The sequence below is a fragment of the Rissa tridactyla genome, chromosome 3, assembly GCF_028500815.1.
Source record: "Rissa tridactyla isolate bRisTri1 chromosome 3, bRisTri1.patW.cur.20221130, whole genome shotgun sequence".
In the NCBI taxonomy this organism is placed as follows: domain Eukaryota; kingdom Metazoa; phylum Chordata; class Aves; order Charadriiformes; family Laridae; genus Rissa; species Rissa tridactyla.
In genome coordinates, this window is record NC_071468.1 from 36,252,896 (window position 1) to 36,266,840 (window position 13,945).

The window sequence follows — 13,945 nt, forward strand, 5'->3', positions numbered from 1 at the left end:
CACCAAAGAACCTAACCATAACCTGTGAATACAGTGAAGATGTGTGAACAATTTGTACTTCATAACTTAAAACATTACAGAATTAAAGAGGATACAAGAGCAACTTGAATCCAAAGAAAGCTGTCATGTCACTTACATTTCACCAGTCTCAGGAACAACTTGTCTTATACTGGCTGTATTTCTTTAAAAAAATCAAAAACTTATCTCTTCAGGAAAGCACGATCTTGAAAACTAAGTTGATGAGAACTCCTATGAGACACTATCTGTAATGGCTTAAGAGACTATTAATAGTCCCAGTTCTGAACTTAAAGCACATGGAAACCAAAATTATTGATTGGAGAAGTGCTACAACGGATCCCACCTTCAATTGTCAAGAACTGAACCGAGATTATTTCACTTCTTAAATGTGACAACTCAGTGCCATTGAGAGAGACTATTATCTTGAATCATCATCTGCTGAGGAATCCTGGCACAGAAGTTATCTGATGGGTGCTCAAACTTAATTAGCTCCTGGTTCTGTTAGTGAGTATGGGAAAAGGGGCAGTTAAGGGATATACATCTGTGTTAATCCACACACATGTATAAAAGTAGACCTTCAACCCTTTTCTTTACCCTCCAGCAAGTTTGCTTCTATAACCGTTTCCAACTCAACCCCAACCTTGGGCTCACAATCCTATATACACAAAAATCCATAACCACATTCATATGCTGAAGTGCGCCTGCAATGAGTCACAGTGGTTGCTTCTGAGCAGCTTTTCATTCACATGGTCACTTACTGATCTCAGGCAGTTGCTTAAGAAACTCCTGCAAACACCCAGCTGCCTGTCCATCGGCGTCAGAGCACAAACACTGAGCCTCATACCACTTGGAAGAGATTCATATACGGTACACACAGTGGTAGATTCTCAGTGGTACATGCAGCATAATTTTTGGAAATTGCTAGTCTATGGTTACAAATTGGAGAGTTGAAAATACACATGGGCATTAACTGCGGGCACTGTCATCATACAAATCAAGCCATGTTCTATTCTCAAATACCAAGTATAAGATGGAGGTCTCAGTTTGAGAATATCAATTAGGTCTCTTCCATTAACTTATTCACAGCTCTACTGCTTCACCTAATAGCACAAATTTAATCATATTTTTGTGATACTGATCTCTAAGAAACACCACAGAAGAGGGACAGAAACTGAAAACCTGAAAAAAAAAAGCGCATCCCGAGGATGATGGTTTGAAACGGCACATATGAAAAAAAGGATTCATAAGCATCTTTTGAGGAAACCCGTGGAGAACAGCTGTGTCATCACAGGATGGCAAATTCCTTCATAGAAGTGTGATCTTCAGGCAGCTCTGGGTTTCTTTCTTCTGTAATTACTATCTTTAGTCATGTGCTCGGAGTGAAAATAGAATTTAAAAGAGCTCTGACTTGGTCTAGCACGTAGGTTTTAAGAGATTCCAGTCTCCAAGTTCTTACTATTTGATACCTTCTTTAGACTTGAGGACAAAGCCACAAAAGCATTTCTTGTGACAGCTGCCCTATGATAGGAGCCATTTAGAAGCTTAATTTCTTCATTTGAAAATTACGTCCTTTAATTTCTACCAGTGTTGTGGCAAAATCTCATTCAAAAAGGGAGATTATTTCTAGTGTGCTACAAAGCAATATACAGAATGTGAAATAATCTGGTGTGCATAGGGAAATGAAATTAAACGAAAAGAAAGGGCTGGATTTCTTTTTTAATACATTCAGCTTCTATGGGCTTATTTTCAGATAGCTTAACATAAGCAATGACTAGTGCCTGCATTTACAAAAATATTCCTACTGCATCAGAAAAACACGAACCTCTCTTACAGCACCTTAGTCCTTCCTCCCTGCTACCTCCTCCCATAGCACAAAGCTAATTCCCAAGGATCATCACTTAGTCCTAAAATTCATTTTTAGAAGACATTGCCAACCTATTTATAATGACATTTTCTTTTACCACTACGGTTTCCGTTTCCATTTCCATGGTACAAGCAATTCAAGGAGCTCACTCTTGAAAAGCCTGAAGTTATGGAGAACCAACAAAAGTACTTAAATGACAAAGGGAAATTTCTGGTAGTCTTCTGGATGGGAATCAACACCCATCTGTACATCTCATTAAAACAGGCAATATATACAAAAAACCCCAAACCAAACCAAAACAAAAACCACCAAAACACCCACAACTTACCATTAAGCTGCATATTTGTCATGAGAGTTAGGCTATGAAGCACAAGGCACCATGTCCGGAGTAAGGTATTAGGATACCATGCCAGAACTGACAGGAAGCTAGTTACTGAAGCTGTCAAGAAAAACATGTTTTTCCAAGCATTAATTTTCAGGGTATCACTATAAATGTCTTATTGTTACTGTAAGTTGCTACATTTATTATTAATATTATTATTAATATTGTTTGTTGTATTTACTCTGTTTTGACAACTATTGTTTCAGGAACTTCACTTCAACACTTCACAGGAACTGCCCCACAGAACTTTCTACAGTGCCCAGACCCTGGCATCTCAGTGAAAACAATGCAAGGGAACTCCTGGTTTCAGAACGCTCTCATGGAAGTCAGCATTAACACATTCATTACAGCAGGCATTAATGTTCTGGACTGTCTCCCACACCAACTCCTTTGATAAAGGGATCACAGGATAGTATACAAGGAGAAGAAATTCATCAGAGAAGTACATACAGGTGCACAGTTCACCTCAGACTAAGAAGTGTCTTTTTAAAAAGTCCTCTTGGGATTAATGATGAATTAAGAACCACAAATTGTACAATTTAATTTCTGAGGAGATTATGCAAATTCAAGGAATGAGCTTTCAATTACATACTAGCTACACATTTTTCATGTTAAGAAGATAATGAGCCCAAGAGCTCTTTAATAAGAATACATAAACTATCCCAACATAGATCTTATGAAGAATATTTATTTTAATACTTTTTGCTTACTAGCAAAAATTGAGTACTTAAAAAAAAATCTTACACCTCCTGAAAATTAATTTCACACATTTGATGTATTTTACCTTGGTTCAAGGAAATTACAGGTATTCGGTTAGCATTATAAAGGAAAATATCAGCGCCGCTATCCTTACTTCCAGAGGAGCTGGAATTTAGGCTTAATGTGAGCCATAACTGTAAAAGGGATTCAAGCTGAAAAAAAAAAAAAGGAAAAAAACCAACACATTATGAGACCAAACTGAAATCCAGAGCATAAAAGGTTATCTGTTTTGATTTTAAAAGCCTTTATCTACATTCTCAGGTGCTACTGTTTCACGGATCTCACACACACACACATTCTCTCTCCCCCCTTTACTGGATTTGAAGATTCTAATTAAAGATAATATTCAGAGCAAATTCAGCATAACTAGTAAATGCTTCTGCTGTGTTTTTGCAATTGATTTCTTCTAAATACAGTTAAGTTTCTCTTAAGAAGTTTCTTCAAACTTATGTTAAAAAACCCCCAGTTTTACACACTGCTCAGAAATGCCTGGATCCTAACCCTACATCCGTAATACTGATTTGCACGTAAGTTTTTGGAGTGTCTCAAATATAGTCAACTGATGTTTACCAGTCAACTGAAATTATTCAAAAGGCCAATTAAACTACTGGGAAACCTTCTTTACTCTCAGAGAGACACAGATTCTCACTCTGAAAAACTTCCTTAAGGAAAATAACTATTTAGATATTTTGGGGAAGCATGAAACTGTATTTTGGACGAGATATTTAAAGAACCAGTGAGGGACAGAGTCAGCCTCCGAATCAAAATACAAATAGGTAGGCAAGCATCTAACCGCTCATCTATAGCATGCATGACATTCCTTTGAATGTATCAAGAAAAGCATTGCTAAGCCAACGACTTTTTAAAAAGTTTATTTCTAGTTTTAACATTTAGGATGACTGGATAATTCTGGTTGGAAGCATACTCTGGAGGTCATCCAGTCCAATCTTCTACTCAAAGAAAGTCCAACTAAGATGTCAGACTGGGATTTATCCAGCTGGGTTTTGAAAACCTCCACAGGTGGAGACTGCACGCTTAACAACACTCTTCACTAATAAGCTAGCAATTATTTTTCAATGAACCTAATAACTTGTTTTTAAATTTGAACACATATAACCACTTTTTCACTGCAACAAGAAATGTCCTGTTTGATAAAAGCTTTCAGCAGCTTGTCTATTACATTATTGGTACCATTGTCCATGACAACTTCATAAGCAATAAAGCACATAACGGGCTACTTGCATCCTAAATAGCATGAAATACAGGAAAACAACTTTCAAATTTAGAGAGAAATACTACCAAAACATTTCAAAGTTCATAATTCTATACCTGAACATGGTGGACTTGTAGCATGGAAAAGAGTTTGTTGAAGCATGTGCTCAGCATAGGTATAGATGACAACTGTACAATCAACGGGGCATTTTGGTTAGCAGCATGTAATCCTCTTAGCAATGAATCATCTGTTCCACTAGGAGACTGGGTTACTGAAAAACAAAACAAAAAGTACCATCCCCCCATGAATTATTTTGTAAAAGTCGCTAAAAGTCATTTCATATTTATTTCCTTGTATTTTATACATAAGGGAAAGACACTTATTTTATAATTTACAAGAACATCTTCAATATAGTGTTCAGCTAAGTTGGCCTTTTGACTACCATACTGTGAAAGGTATACTTGAATTTCAGACATCTCCATCTTCACAAAAATCTATTTGGAAAGTGAGCCCAGAAATACATTTTAACAGTTCTTGCCAAACGTATTATAGGTGTGTCCTGGTAGCACTATGATGAGACAAACAACTGGAACATCTCTTCATACGTTAACTATGATTCTGTTATCTATGATTCTATGATTATGGTAAAACTAGTGTAGTCAATAATAAGTTTGCAGAAAATAAAGTCTAAGGATGTCACTTAACCTACTCCATCATCAGACATTCAACTAATGACTGCATGCATATTAAGGTACCCAGAGAGCTATGAAGAAAGACACCTTAACAAGATGGGCAGCACAACTCGCTGAAAATATGTTCAAAAATAAATTGTCATCATAAATGTTTTTATATCATAAAGATTACTGAACAGGTGAGTTCAAAATTGTATTCAAATATTTTCATTTCATCACTGAATAGGTGAAACTGTCAAGTTCAAAGTAGCTTCCAAATAGCTGAAATTTCACACTGAATGCAAGCATGAAGCTTCACAAAAATAGGGAACTGAACATTCAATTTCACCTAGATCAGAAAATGAAAACAATTCCTTCATTGTACTATTATGCACTGTAAAATGAATCCTGCATGCTTGACGAATTTCACAAAATTTCTTAAATATACATGTACACATAATTTAAAAAATCTGAATGAAGAAATATCTATAAAGCATAGCCTAACAGAAAATTTATTTCTAAGCTGCTAAGTGACTACAGAAAAAACTAGTACAAATTTCAAAGCATCACATGAAGAGAATGATATGACAACATGTAGTTACATGTAGGAGATGTGTTTGTTAATGCTTGTAGAATGGAATCAGCCTCCAGGGTGGACATCATTTTCAGCATCAGCTCAGCCTGCTGTTCCAGTCCAACTTCTAGACGTGCATCTAAAGCTACGCAAGGCAACAAACAGGGTAAAACTGCATTATATCAACAGGCATATATAATTAGTTACTCCAACTTCCTGTGCAAGCAATATAGATATACAGTCCACATTAAACTGAAAAAGATCTCAGTATCAGTAACAGGAAGATTCATTTTTATATATGATGGAAACAGAATGTAGAAACTTATATTCTGAACTGAACAAGATTCTTATAGATGTGAAGTACATAGTTAATAAGATACTAAATTTCTGTGAAACACACACATACTTATTTTCACAGTCACTTTAATATCACACATGACTAAACCTGCATAATTTTAAGCCTGGTTTCCCTAAGGTATCAGGTCTCAAACAAGAACAAAAAAAGCTGTTTTTCCCCAGTGTGGGAGGAGAAAGCTCAATCACCCCAGTTCAGTAGTACTCCTCCAAACTAAGTAATCTACCCTCCTCATTCCTTAGGGTAGAGCCAACTATCCAAAATATCAGCCAACTAGAGAAGAGCTTCCAAAATTTCCTGAAAAAACAGGAATGACTTCAAAATGCCTGTAAGTGTGTGTTCAAAAGTGTTAGAAAATAAGATTTTCTGCACTGTTAAGCTGTTTTAAATGTAAACCTCACATAAAATTTTCATTTACTACAGAAAAACTGTGGCATATAGAAAATTTAATTCTTTCCACTTAATGCATGCAGAGATTGTTAACAGAATTTGATACGTGGAAGTGTCAAATAGAGTATGACAGAAAACAGACCCTGAACAGAACTTTAGTTCATTGCTTACCTTGAGAGACTGATACGCTCACAGTTTGTGATCCATTTTTCTCTGTAGTTACTGGTGGTTTTGCAACTGGAATTCCAACGCCTCCAATGTAAGGATTGTAATTGTAGGTGCCATAATCGGCACCCCAGTAATCGTACCAGGTGCTGCTTATAGGCTTAAAAAAAAAAAAACAAAACAAGAAAAAAAATAAACAGCAACTCTTTGGACTGTCCAAGTACGAAAATAAAATTTGTAATGACTAACAACAAACATTGCAGTTACAAAAAAACAAACCCAGAAGATTGGATCCAATAGCTTTAGAATATTTTGTTTCAATTTTTATTGCAGCATAAACTACTGAGTCCCTAGTGATTGTCAAAATCCAGCAACATAGTTAGCTGTCTCAAAGATCAAGAAGCCAGTTTGAAAATGTTATTATCAGTTTTTATTCACACATTTGTACTATATTGGAAATTTGGAAGCGGAGTATCGCACAGATGTTTTGAGAAGTTATTTATCAAGACAGAATACTATATTATTAACTGTACTACTAAAGTACCTTGAAGCCTCAGTGAGGCTCAGGGATTATTTGTACCAAGTTCTGCAAAAGAAAGAGTTGAAAAATCTCTACTAAAGTGTCATAAATTAAGACACTTAGAAAGCATATGGATCGCAAGAAAAAAAAAAAAGTAATGTAGGGCTGCATGAAGGCGATTTGTGTATGCCTGTCTTTTTAATGACAAGATCCAATATCAACTGTCATTTTACAGACAGAAGCAAATCTTAAGAAGGATTAAGATTGAAGAAGCATTTTTATGGCTGTTTTTTAAAGGACATCCTATCAGGCAATAAGATCATGAAGATACCTTTGGATGAAGTGGGCTAAGGAGTACTGCCAAATGAAATGATAGCAGAATAAAGGAGGGAAACATCAGTTACACAAAAATTAAGCAATAAGTGGAATACTTTGGTAGGGTGAGATTTGAAGAAAAAAATTTTACATGATAGGTAATCAGTGGAAGGACATATAAGGCAATATAGAAAAAAAAGAGAAAATTTAGTGTTGTCTGAGCAAGTGGTAAGAAAGATAATTTAGGTTAATTCCAATGAGGCTAAAGGTTTAAGTCAATAGTGACAAGAGCAGGAAAACTCCAAATGAATGTCATCCTTATGGACAGAGAAAAGAGATTCAACTTTTTATTACAAACAACTGTGTTTCTTTACAACCAATATCGTTTAGATTTTTAATACAACTTGACAATATACTATTGCATCTAAATGTAATTTTACTACTTCCGATATGTTTAGCTTCCATTTTAAGTATGAAAGGATTTAATAATTTTCTTGTTCCACACCGAAATAAGTTTTGAAGTTAGTTGCTTCCCTTCATAGGCTGACGCTGGTCTGAGCACTAGCTACAGCTGACTTTTTTCTTTTTTTTTTTTTAAACACCATACTAGCAGTATTAATTTGTAAGATCAATCACAGAAGCAAATGGCACTCTATTCTTAATCAAAAAAGACAAGACTAGATCTTATTTTTCTTTTATATTATGCTTTTGTTGTCTTTAATATGTGTTCTAAGCATCTTCTTTATAAAGATATCTTTACGCAAAACCAAAATATTTTGTGGTCAACTGAGATATGAATACATCTGAGACATGAATGCAATCTTTACATTCTTTCCTGTCACTCTACATTAAACCTTTATAAAAAGCAAAGATCTAAGACATCAAATACCACTAACAAAGAAGTGTAAGAAAGAAAGGATTTTACTATTTCACATGTAAAGGTTATCCTGAAAACTCAGGTGTGTCATACCTTGAAGACTTTGGCTGCAAGGGGATCTTTTTCCAAGTCAATATCCAAAGGATCTATATCAACTTCCATCAGGTCTTGCAGTAATTCAAGGTCAATGTCCTTATCTTTTTCCAAAGATGACAGAGGTGGAGCACCTTTGAATGATTAAAAGGGTATTAATACTACCAAGTACAAACTATAAAAGATGGATATATCATACACTTAATGGGCAATTTTGAGGCTTTTAATACTACAGCTCCCAGTGGAAAAAGTTAATGAATGCAATCAAATTGCCTTTTTTCAGCAATCAGAAAAATAACCGTTTTTTACGGATCAACTGTAAAACTAAGTTGAAGAATTGCTCATATTTTGCCTATATTTTCAGAAACTAATCCTATCACCAAAAATCCTTTACTGATATTTTGATAGATGAGTAACAGCAAAGGTTTAGGGTTTTTTTTTCCACTTTTTTCAGTATACATATATATATATATCAAGATTATGAAATAATTTACCTGTGATATCATGTGTCAAAGGCTCATCTATTGTTTCCACTAACTGAACTGTGGACTGCTGGAGAGAGTCATCAGAATCCCCAGCCGAAGCTCCAGCATCATCTCCCAGAGCACTTTCTTCCATAGCTTCAGCTGCTATAGGTGCCAACAACTCTCCTATGCATTAGATTAAGCAGACAACTCTATTTCAAGCTTTATTCCAGTTACAAATTAACATCCCAGTGTCTACGCCAACTGCTTTTCTTCATCTAACTCTAAATTCTCTAAGGACTACTTCTTCAAGGGGAGGAGTTTTGAATAATTTTCAAATAATCAGGGTCACATAAATATTAACTTTTGAATGCACAAGTCACTAATTCAGGATTGACTGTAACTGCAATTTTAAATTGCATTTTTTACACACTAATCTCAATTTTATTGTTTAGTTTGGGGTTTTTTGTTTTGTTTGTTTGGTTTTTTTTTTTTTTTTACCATCTTAATAGTGTCAGTAGATTCTAACACAATAAAAAAACCCTAAAACATTAAAGGATGAAAGTTTCAAGTGTACCATACATTCTGGAAAATATGAACCTAAAACAAACCTGCTAGAATATCCTGCAGCATACAAGTCAGAGAATACTGAGCCCACGCTCCTCCCCAAGAGATGTCTCCTCTGTTAAAGTCAGTTCCTACGAGAAGCAGCAATAATCTTTCCAACTGAGTCTCATTTACAATCTCACATAAATGAATTGTTGGTCTTGTAGCATTTGCAATTCTAGCAAGAACCTATGACAAAAAAAAAAAAAGAAATATACGCCTATTCATACTTAACACTATGAAAATATGCAAAATATGTAATAGCTTTAACTTCTGTGATTATTAGATTTTGCTTACAAGTAAATCAGGTATTTTTACTAGCTTAAATTTTAGAATTTTACGAGTCTAACTACATAAAAATATTTTTTCAAAAGTTACTTTTTCTATGCAACTTTGAAGCCACCACGTCATAAGTTACAGAAAAGCTGACAAATCAGAAAAACTACCTCACCAGAAATTACTAGAAATTTTAATGCTGCATCTGGTTTTTACCATCAAGCCAGCAAAAAAGCAGTAATAGAAAGCTAACTTAATGCAGTCTCCATTGCAACTACAGAGCGATGTTCCGTATTCTGTTTACCTTACAAACAAATAGAAGTAAATCTGCATGACAGGTAAAGTCCATGGACAAGAGAAAGAGTGCCAGCTTCTGCACTACAGAAATACAACGTTCATGTGCCAGTGTAAATGGAAGTGGTTCGATATCTGGAGTTTCCTTTGTTGTTGAAACTTCTGTATCTAAAGTAGAACGAGGCCATTCTGCAGTCCGACGTAAGCGTATCAAGTCCTTGAAGTGCTGCAGGATGTAAATTTGAAAAAACAGTTGCATTTTAAAACTAATCTCTAAATCTTTTCCCAGTAAAAATCTGAGGCAGCGATAACAATAACTATAAAACTTTTTTAAAAAAGAAAAATGAAGAGTCTAAAATACATGAGAATCTGGAATGTAATTAAGGCTGCCATTAAGGCCGAAATTTGTTTTGGCAGCATGTTATCTCAGGTGACAGACTCATAACCATATTATCCAGTTCCGCACAAGCGCCAATTAAGCTTTTATGTTTGCCATAAAATATATTGCAAATACGTATTTTAGAAGTTCCTTCACATTTCCACACCTGCATATAAAACTATGGTTACTATGAAGTAAACTACACATAAAAGAATACTGACTTCTCAGTTCTTCACATTAGATAAATCATCAATAATTTCTACCTTTCTTACTACTTCCAGGGTACAAAGTGTCCATTGGCCACCATAAATTGAACTAGTCTGGTATTTGATCAGGGCTCTAAACTACACCCTTTTTGACAGAAGGTCTACAAATTCAATGGAGGAAGGAAGGTGCTTTTATTAATCCTCCCAACCACCAAGGGCACACATTTAGCAGCTCAGTTCGCTGTATCAGCTACGCAAGCAGTGTAAAATCAGGTAACACAAACACCTCCTATAATCTCACTTAAGTAGTAGCTACGGAGGTAGACCAGAGAAAGAACTAACACAAAGGTTTCAGCTTTCTCCTAAATGCAATCAACGTTACTCACATCTTATCACAATTGAAAGTGATTAGTATGCGAAGTAGTAAATACTGCATGAAATGCAACTATGGAGTGTATAACAACATCATAACTAGATGTTAAGATACTGCAAAGGGAAAACTATTTCAACATGCATTTTTGATGCAGCATGGCCGCTATAAAGTGAAACTTAAATAGCTGGACAGCGTATTTCAGCCAATGACTCATTTAAAGATGTCTCAAGGGGGCCAACAGTGGAGTAGCCCCCCCTCCCCCCCGATATAAACTGCTGGAGGTAAAGCAGAAGATAGTGCAAGAAAGAACAGCTCATGACAAGCAGAGTTAGTGAAAATGTAGGGCTTTATTTTTATGCTGGTGTTTAAATTTTGGGGTGGGTTTGTTGGTTTTTTTTCATAATTACTCGAAGTTGTTGTGAGATTTCCATTTAGATTGCCTTTAATGTCCAACATTCTATAATCTTTTTCCACAAGCCTACTTTAAGTCATCCTAACGCATATTACTACTTCTGGAACTAAAGAGCAAATATTTAAAGAGATACCTAAGCTTGGTAGCTAGAAAGACTTATGCATTTTTTTTTTGTGTTCCCTGCAAAGGCCATGTTGCCATCTCCAGAAATCCCTAAATTTCAGCATCTCATCTCATAATTAAAGTAATTCTTTAACTACCACATCCACTCTCAGTATCTGGGGCTTACTGCAAGATGCCACAACTTTTAGGTGCAGTAATTACTTTTAGGAAGCTAAAAAGCTTCTGAGAAAGTTCAGAAAACATTCTCAAAAGTCATATTTATTAGTTTGGGGAGACTGTCATTGGCATGATTACTTTCTGATTACTCAACCAGGAGAGCATCCAGAAGAGTGTCACGCATCTAAGTTAGCCATATAATACATTATTTTACTTTTCTATTGGTATGTGTTATCCAAAGTTTAAACATACGACTGGCATTCCCAATGCCACAAGATTATTAGTGATTTTGGCCGTGACTACCTAAAATACCCAGTAGAAGTCTGAACTATTTTTCACAGCGCAAGAAATTTCCAGATGGCTGCTGTTTTCAGCACCAAAATATACTTGAGAGAAGCCATGATGAAACAACTTTTTCAGGTAAGGTCAACGTAGGACAAAAAATGACTTTGCAGGAACAGGTCTTTTCACACAAAGGACAAGAAGTCAGTTACAGTTTCAGAGCATCATACCTTTGAAGTAGCCTGCTTTAGTTTTGCCTGTTCTACTAAAAGTTTGTATGATGATCCTTTGTTGCTTTGTATTTTCTCTTTTTCCATCTGTTCCACCAAAGCCTTCTGTTTTGCTTTTAATAAGTTAAGTTGCTAAAAGAAAATGTTAATAGGAAAAAATGAAAATTTAAGCAATAAGATGTTAAAAGGATCAGTATGTTCATATGATAGTAATCTTCAGTTCAAATCATAACTTGAGCTTTTAAGATACAGTTTATCTACAATTTTAACTAAGACACCGTAAGAGGCTACTAGCAGACCCAGAACGGAGCAAGTTTTAAGAAGAAATTATATTTTTAAAGGAGCTCAAGACATACACATCCTGGGTCATAAAACCTGCACAGCTGCCTTTAGAAATGAAAATTTTGTCTCTTAAGAATTACCAACTTTTAAATCAGAACTTAGGTGTACTCAGATTTATCTAGAAAGTAAATTATATCTATTGTCCAATATGGGCCACAGAGTGCAACAGCATACTCCAACATCTGTTCTTCCAGCAGATGCCATGCCCCGCGGTTTGAAACGAATGTCAAAGAAGTTAGGCAGCCTTTAGCTACAGAACCAGACCTACGCAAAAGCAAGGCTGAATGAGACCCAAGGCCAAAGCTGTTCTTTCAAGAAATTAGATAAACTAGAAATTAGATATACTTCTGTGAAAATAGCCACTACCGTGCTGGAAGTCACCTGTTTATGATGCACAAGCTGTTTTCTGATCTTTCGGGAATACAGTCTATCTAGGCTACTGTTGCCTTTAGTAGATCTGCTCAGATTCTGAGTGTGAAGGCTATTATTTATGAAACTCCACTGGTTTCCTAATGGAAATAGAAAAAAAAGAGATATTAATCCAACTTATTAAACCTCATTTAACTCCAGAGAAAAGCATTTATGTTGCAGCAATGGTTAGCATCTCCATACACTAAATACTAAAGAAAAAAGCAAAATTTAAATAACACTCCGTGTTATGCAACTATCACCACTGATGGTAATATTTCTGTGTAATTTTAAAATGCAGTGGTACCATGGTACCATCTTGTTTTCATTATTTGTATAGCATATACGGAGGTAAGCAAGACTGTCCTAACTAAAAATACCTGAACAGCTTCCATTACACAAAAGCTTTACAGTTATAATTTCTAGAAAAGATGTTAAAAGAAAATCATAGCTAATTCTCTTTAATAATAATAAAAATAAACAGACAAAAAAAATGCATTTAAAGATACTGTACACAAACACCACAGCAAACACCAAAGCAGTTACGGAGTTATACTGTTGCCCTTTCTCACAATACAAACTGTCTCAACATGGTGTACTCTCAATTGCCAGGTCCCGGAGTCACAGGGTAATAGACAGACCAAATATACAATTAAAATAAATCCTGTATTTTTCACTTTAAAAAAGTGAAAGCGGTCATATTTCTAACAACAAGGGAACACAAAGAAGGAGACAACAGTGCAAAATAAAATGATTGCAACATCTATTTTTAAAATATCATTTTTCAAGTGAATTGAAAATACATTTTAGTATTTGAATAGCTCCCAAACAAACACCCATAGAAGCAAGTTTTGATAAGAAGTGTTGCATACCTGTCAAAAATCGTTCCCTCTCTTTTCCATTCAGAGGTTTCTTGGCTGTGGCTGCTTCATCCTCCACAGTAGCTACATAATCCAGTAGTCTGGACACCAGCATTACAACCCAGCTGATCATGGGAATATCTAAAACTCCTTCAAAATAAATAGATTCCAGTGCCTTAATAAAGTTTTGAAGCCATAACAAACTGGTTTTAAAGAAATCATAACAGGCATTACACGCCACACATTTCACTAGGACACAAAGATTCTGCTCTTTTTTTTTTTTTAAATGAGGATAAGAGTCTGAGTAATCATAAATGAGGGAAGAAATCAAACATTCA

General features: G+C 35.3%; 1 protein-coding gene across 8 annotated transcripts in view; it reads right to left on the reverse strand.

Moving 5' to 3' along the window:
• BIRC6 (baculoviral IAP repeat containing 6) overlaps nucleotides 1-13,945 on the reverse strand; it is a 186,923-nt gene that overhangs the window by 101,307 nt on the left and 71,671 nt on the right. For 5 of the 8 annotated variants that reach the window (XM_054196361.1, XM_054196359.1, XM_054196354.1 and 2 more), the window contains exons 32-44: nucleotides 13,620-13,757; nucleotides 12,721-12,848; nucleotides 11,998-12,129; nucleotides 9,847-10,062; nucleotides 9,272-9,455; nucleotides 8,691-8,846; nucleotides 8,197-8,330; nucleotides 6,398-6,551; nucleotides 5,510-5,626; nucleotides 4,353-4,507; nucleotides 3,049-3,175; nucleotides 2,211-2,321; nucleotides 1,980-2,042 (exon numbers count right to left, since the gene is read on the reverse strand). In XM_054196361.1, the coding sequence (XP_054052336.1) occupies nucleotides 1,980-2,042; nucleotides 2,211-2,321; nucleotides 3,049-3,175; nucleotides 4,353-4,507; nucleotides 5,510-5,626; nucleotides 6,398-6,551; nucleotides 8,197-8,330; nucleotides 8,691-8,846; nucleotides 9,272-9,455; nucleotides 9,847-10,062; nucleotides 11,998-12,129; nucleotides 12,721-12,848; nucleotides 13,620-13,757 (1,815 nt within the window). The remainder of the gene's footprint in view (nucleotides 1-1,979; nucleotides 2,043-2,210; nucleotides 2,322-3,048; nucleotides 3,176-4,352; nucleotides 4,508-5,509; nucleotides 5,627-6,397; nucleotides 6,552-8,196; nucleotides 8,331-8,690; nucleotides 8,847-9,271; nucleotides 9,456-9,846; nucleotides 10,063-11,997; nucleotides 12,130-12,720; nucleotides 12,849-13,619; nucleotides 13,758-13,945) is intronic. The other 3 variants (XM_054196357.1, XM_054196356.1, XM_054196360.1) reach the window with 2 other exon arrangements.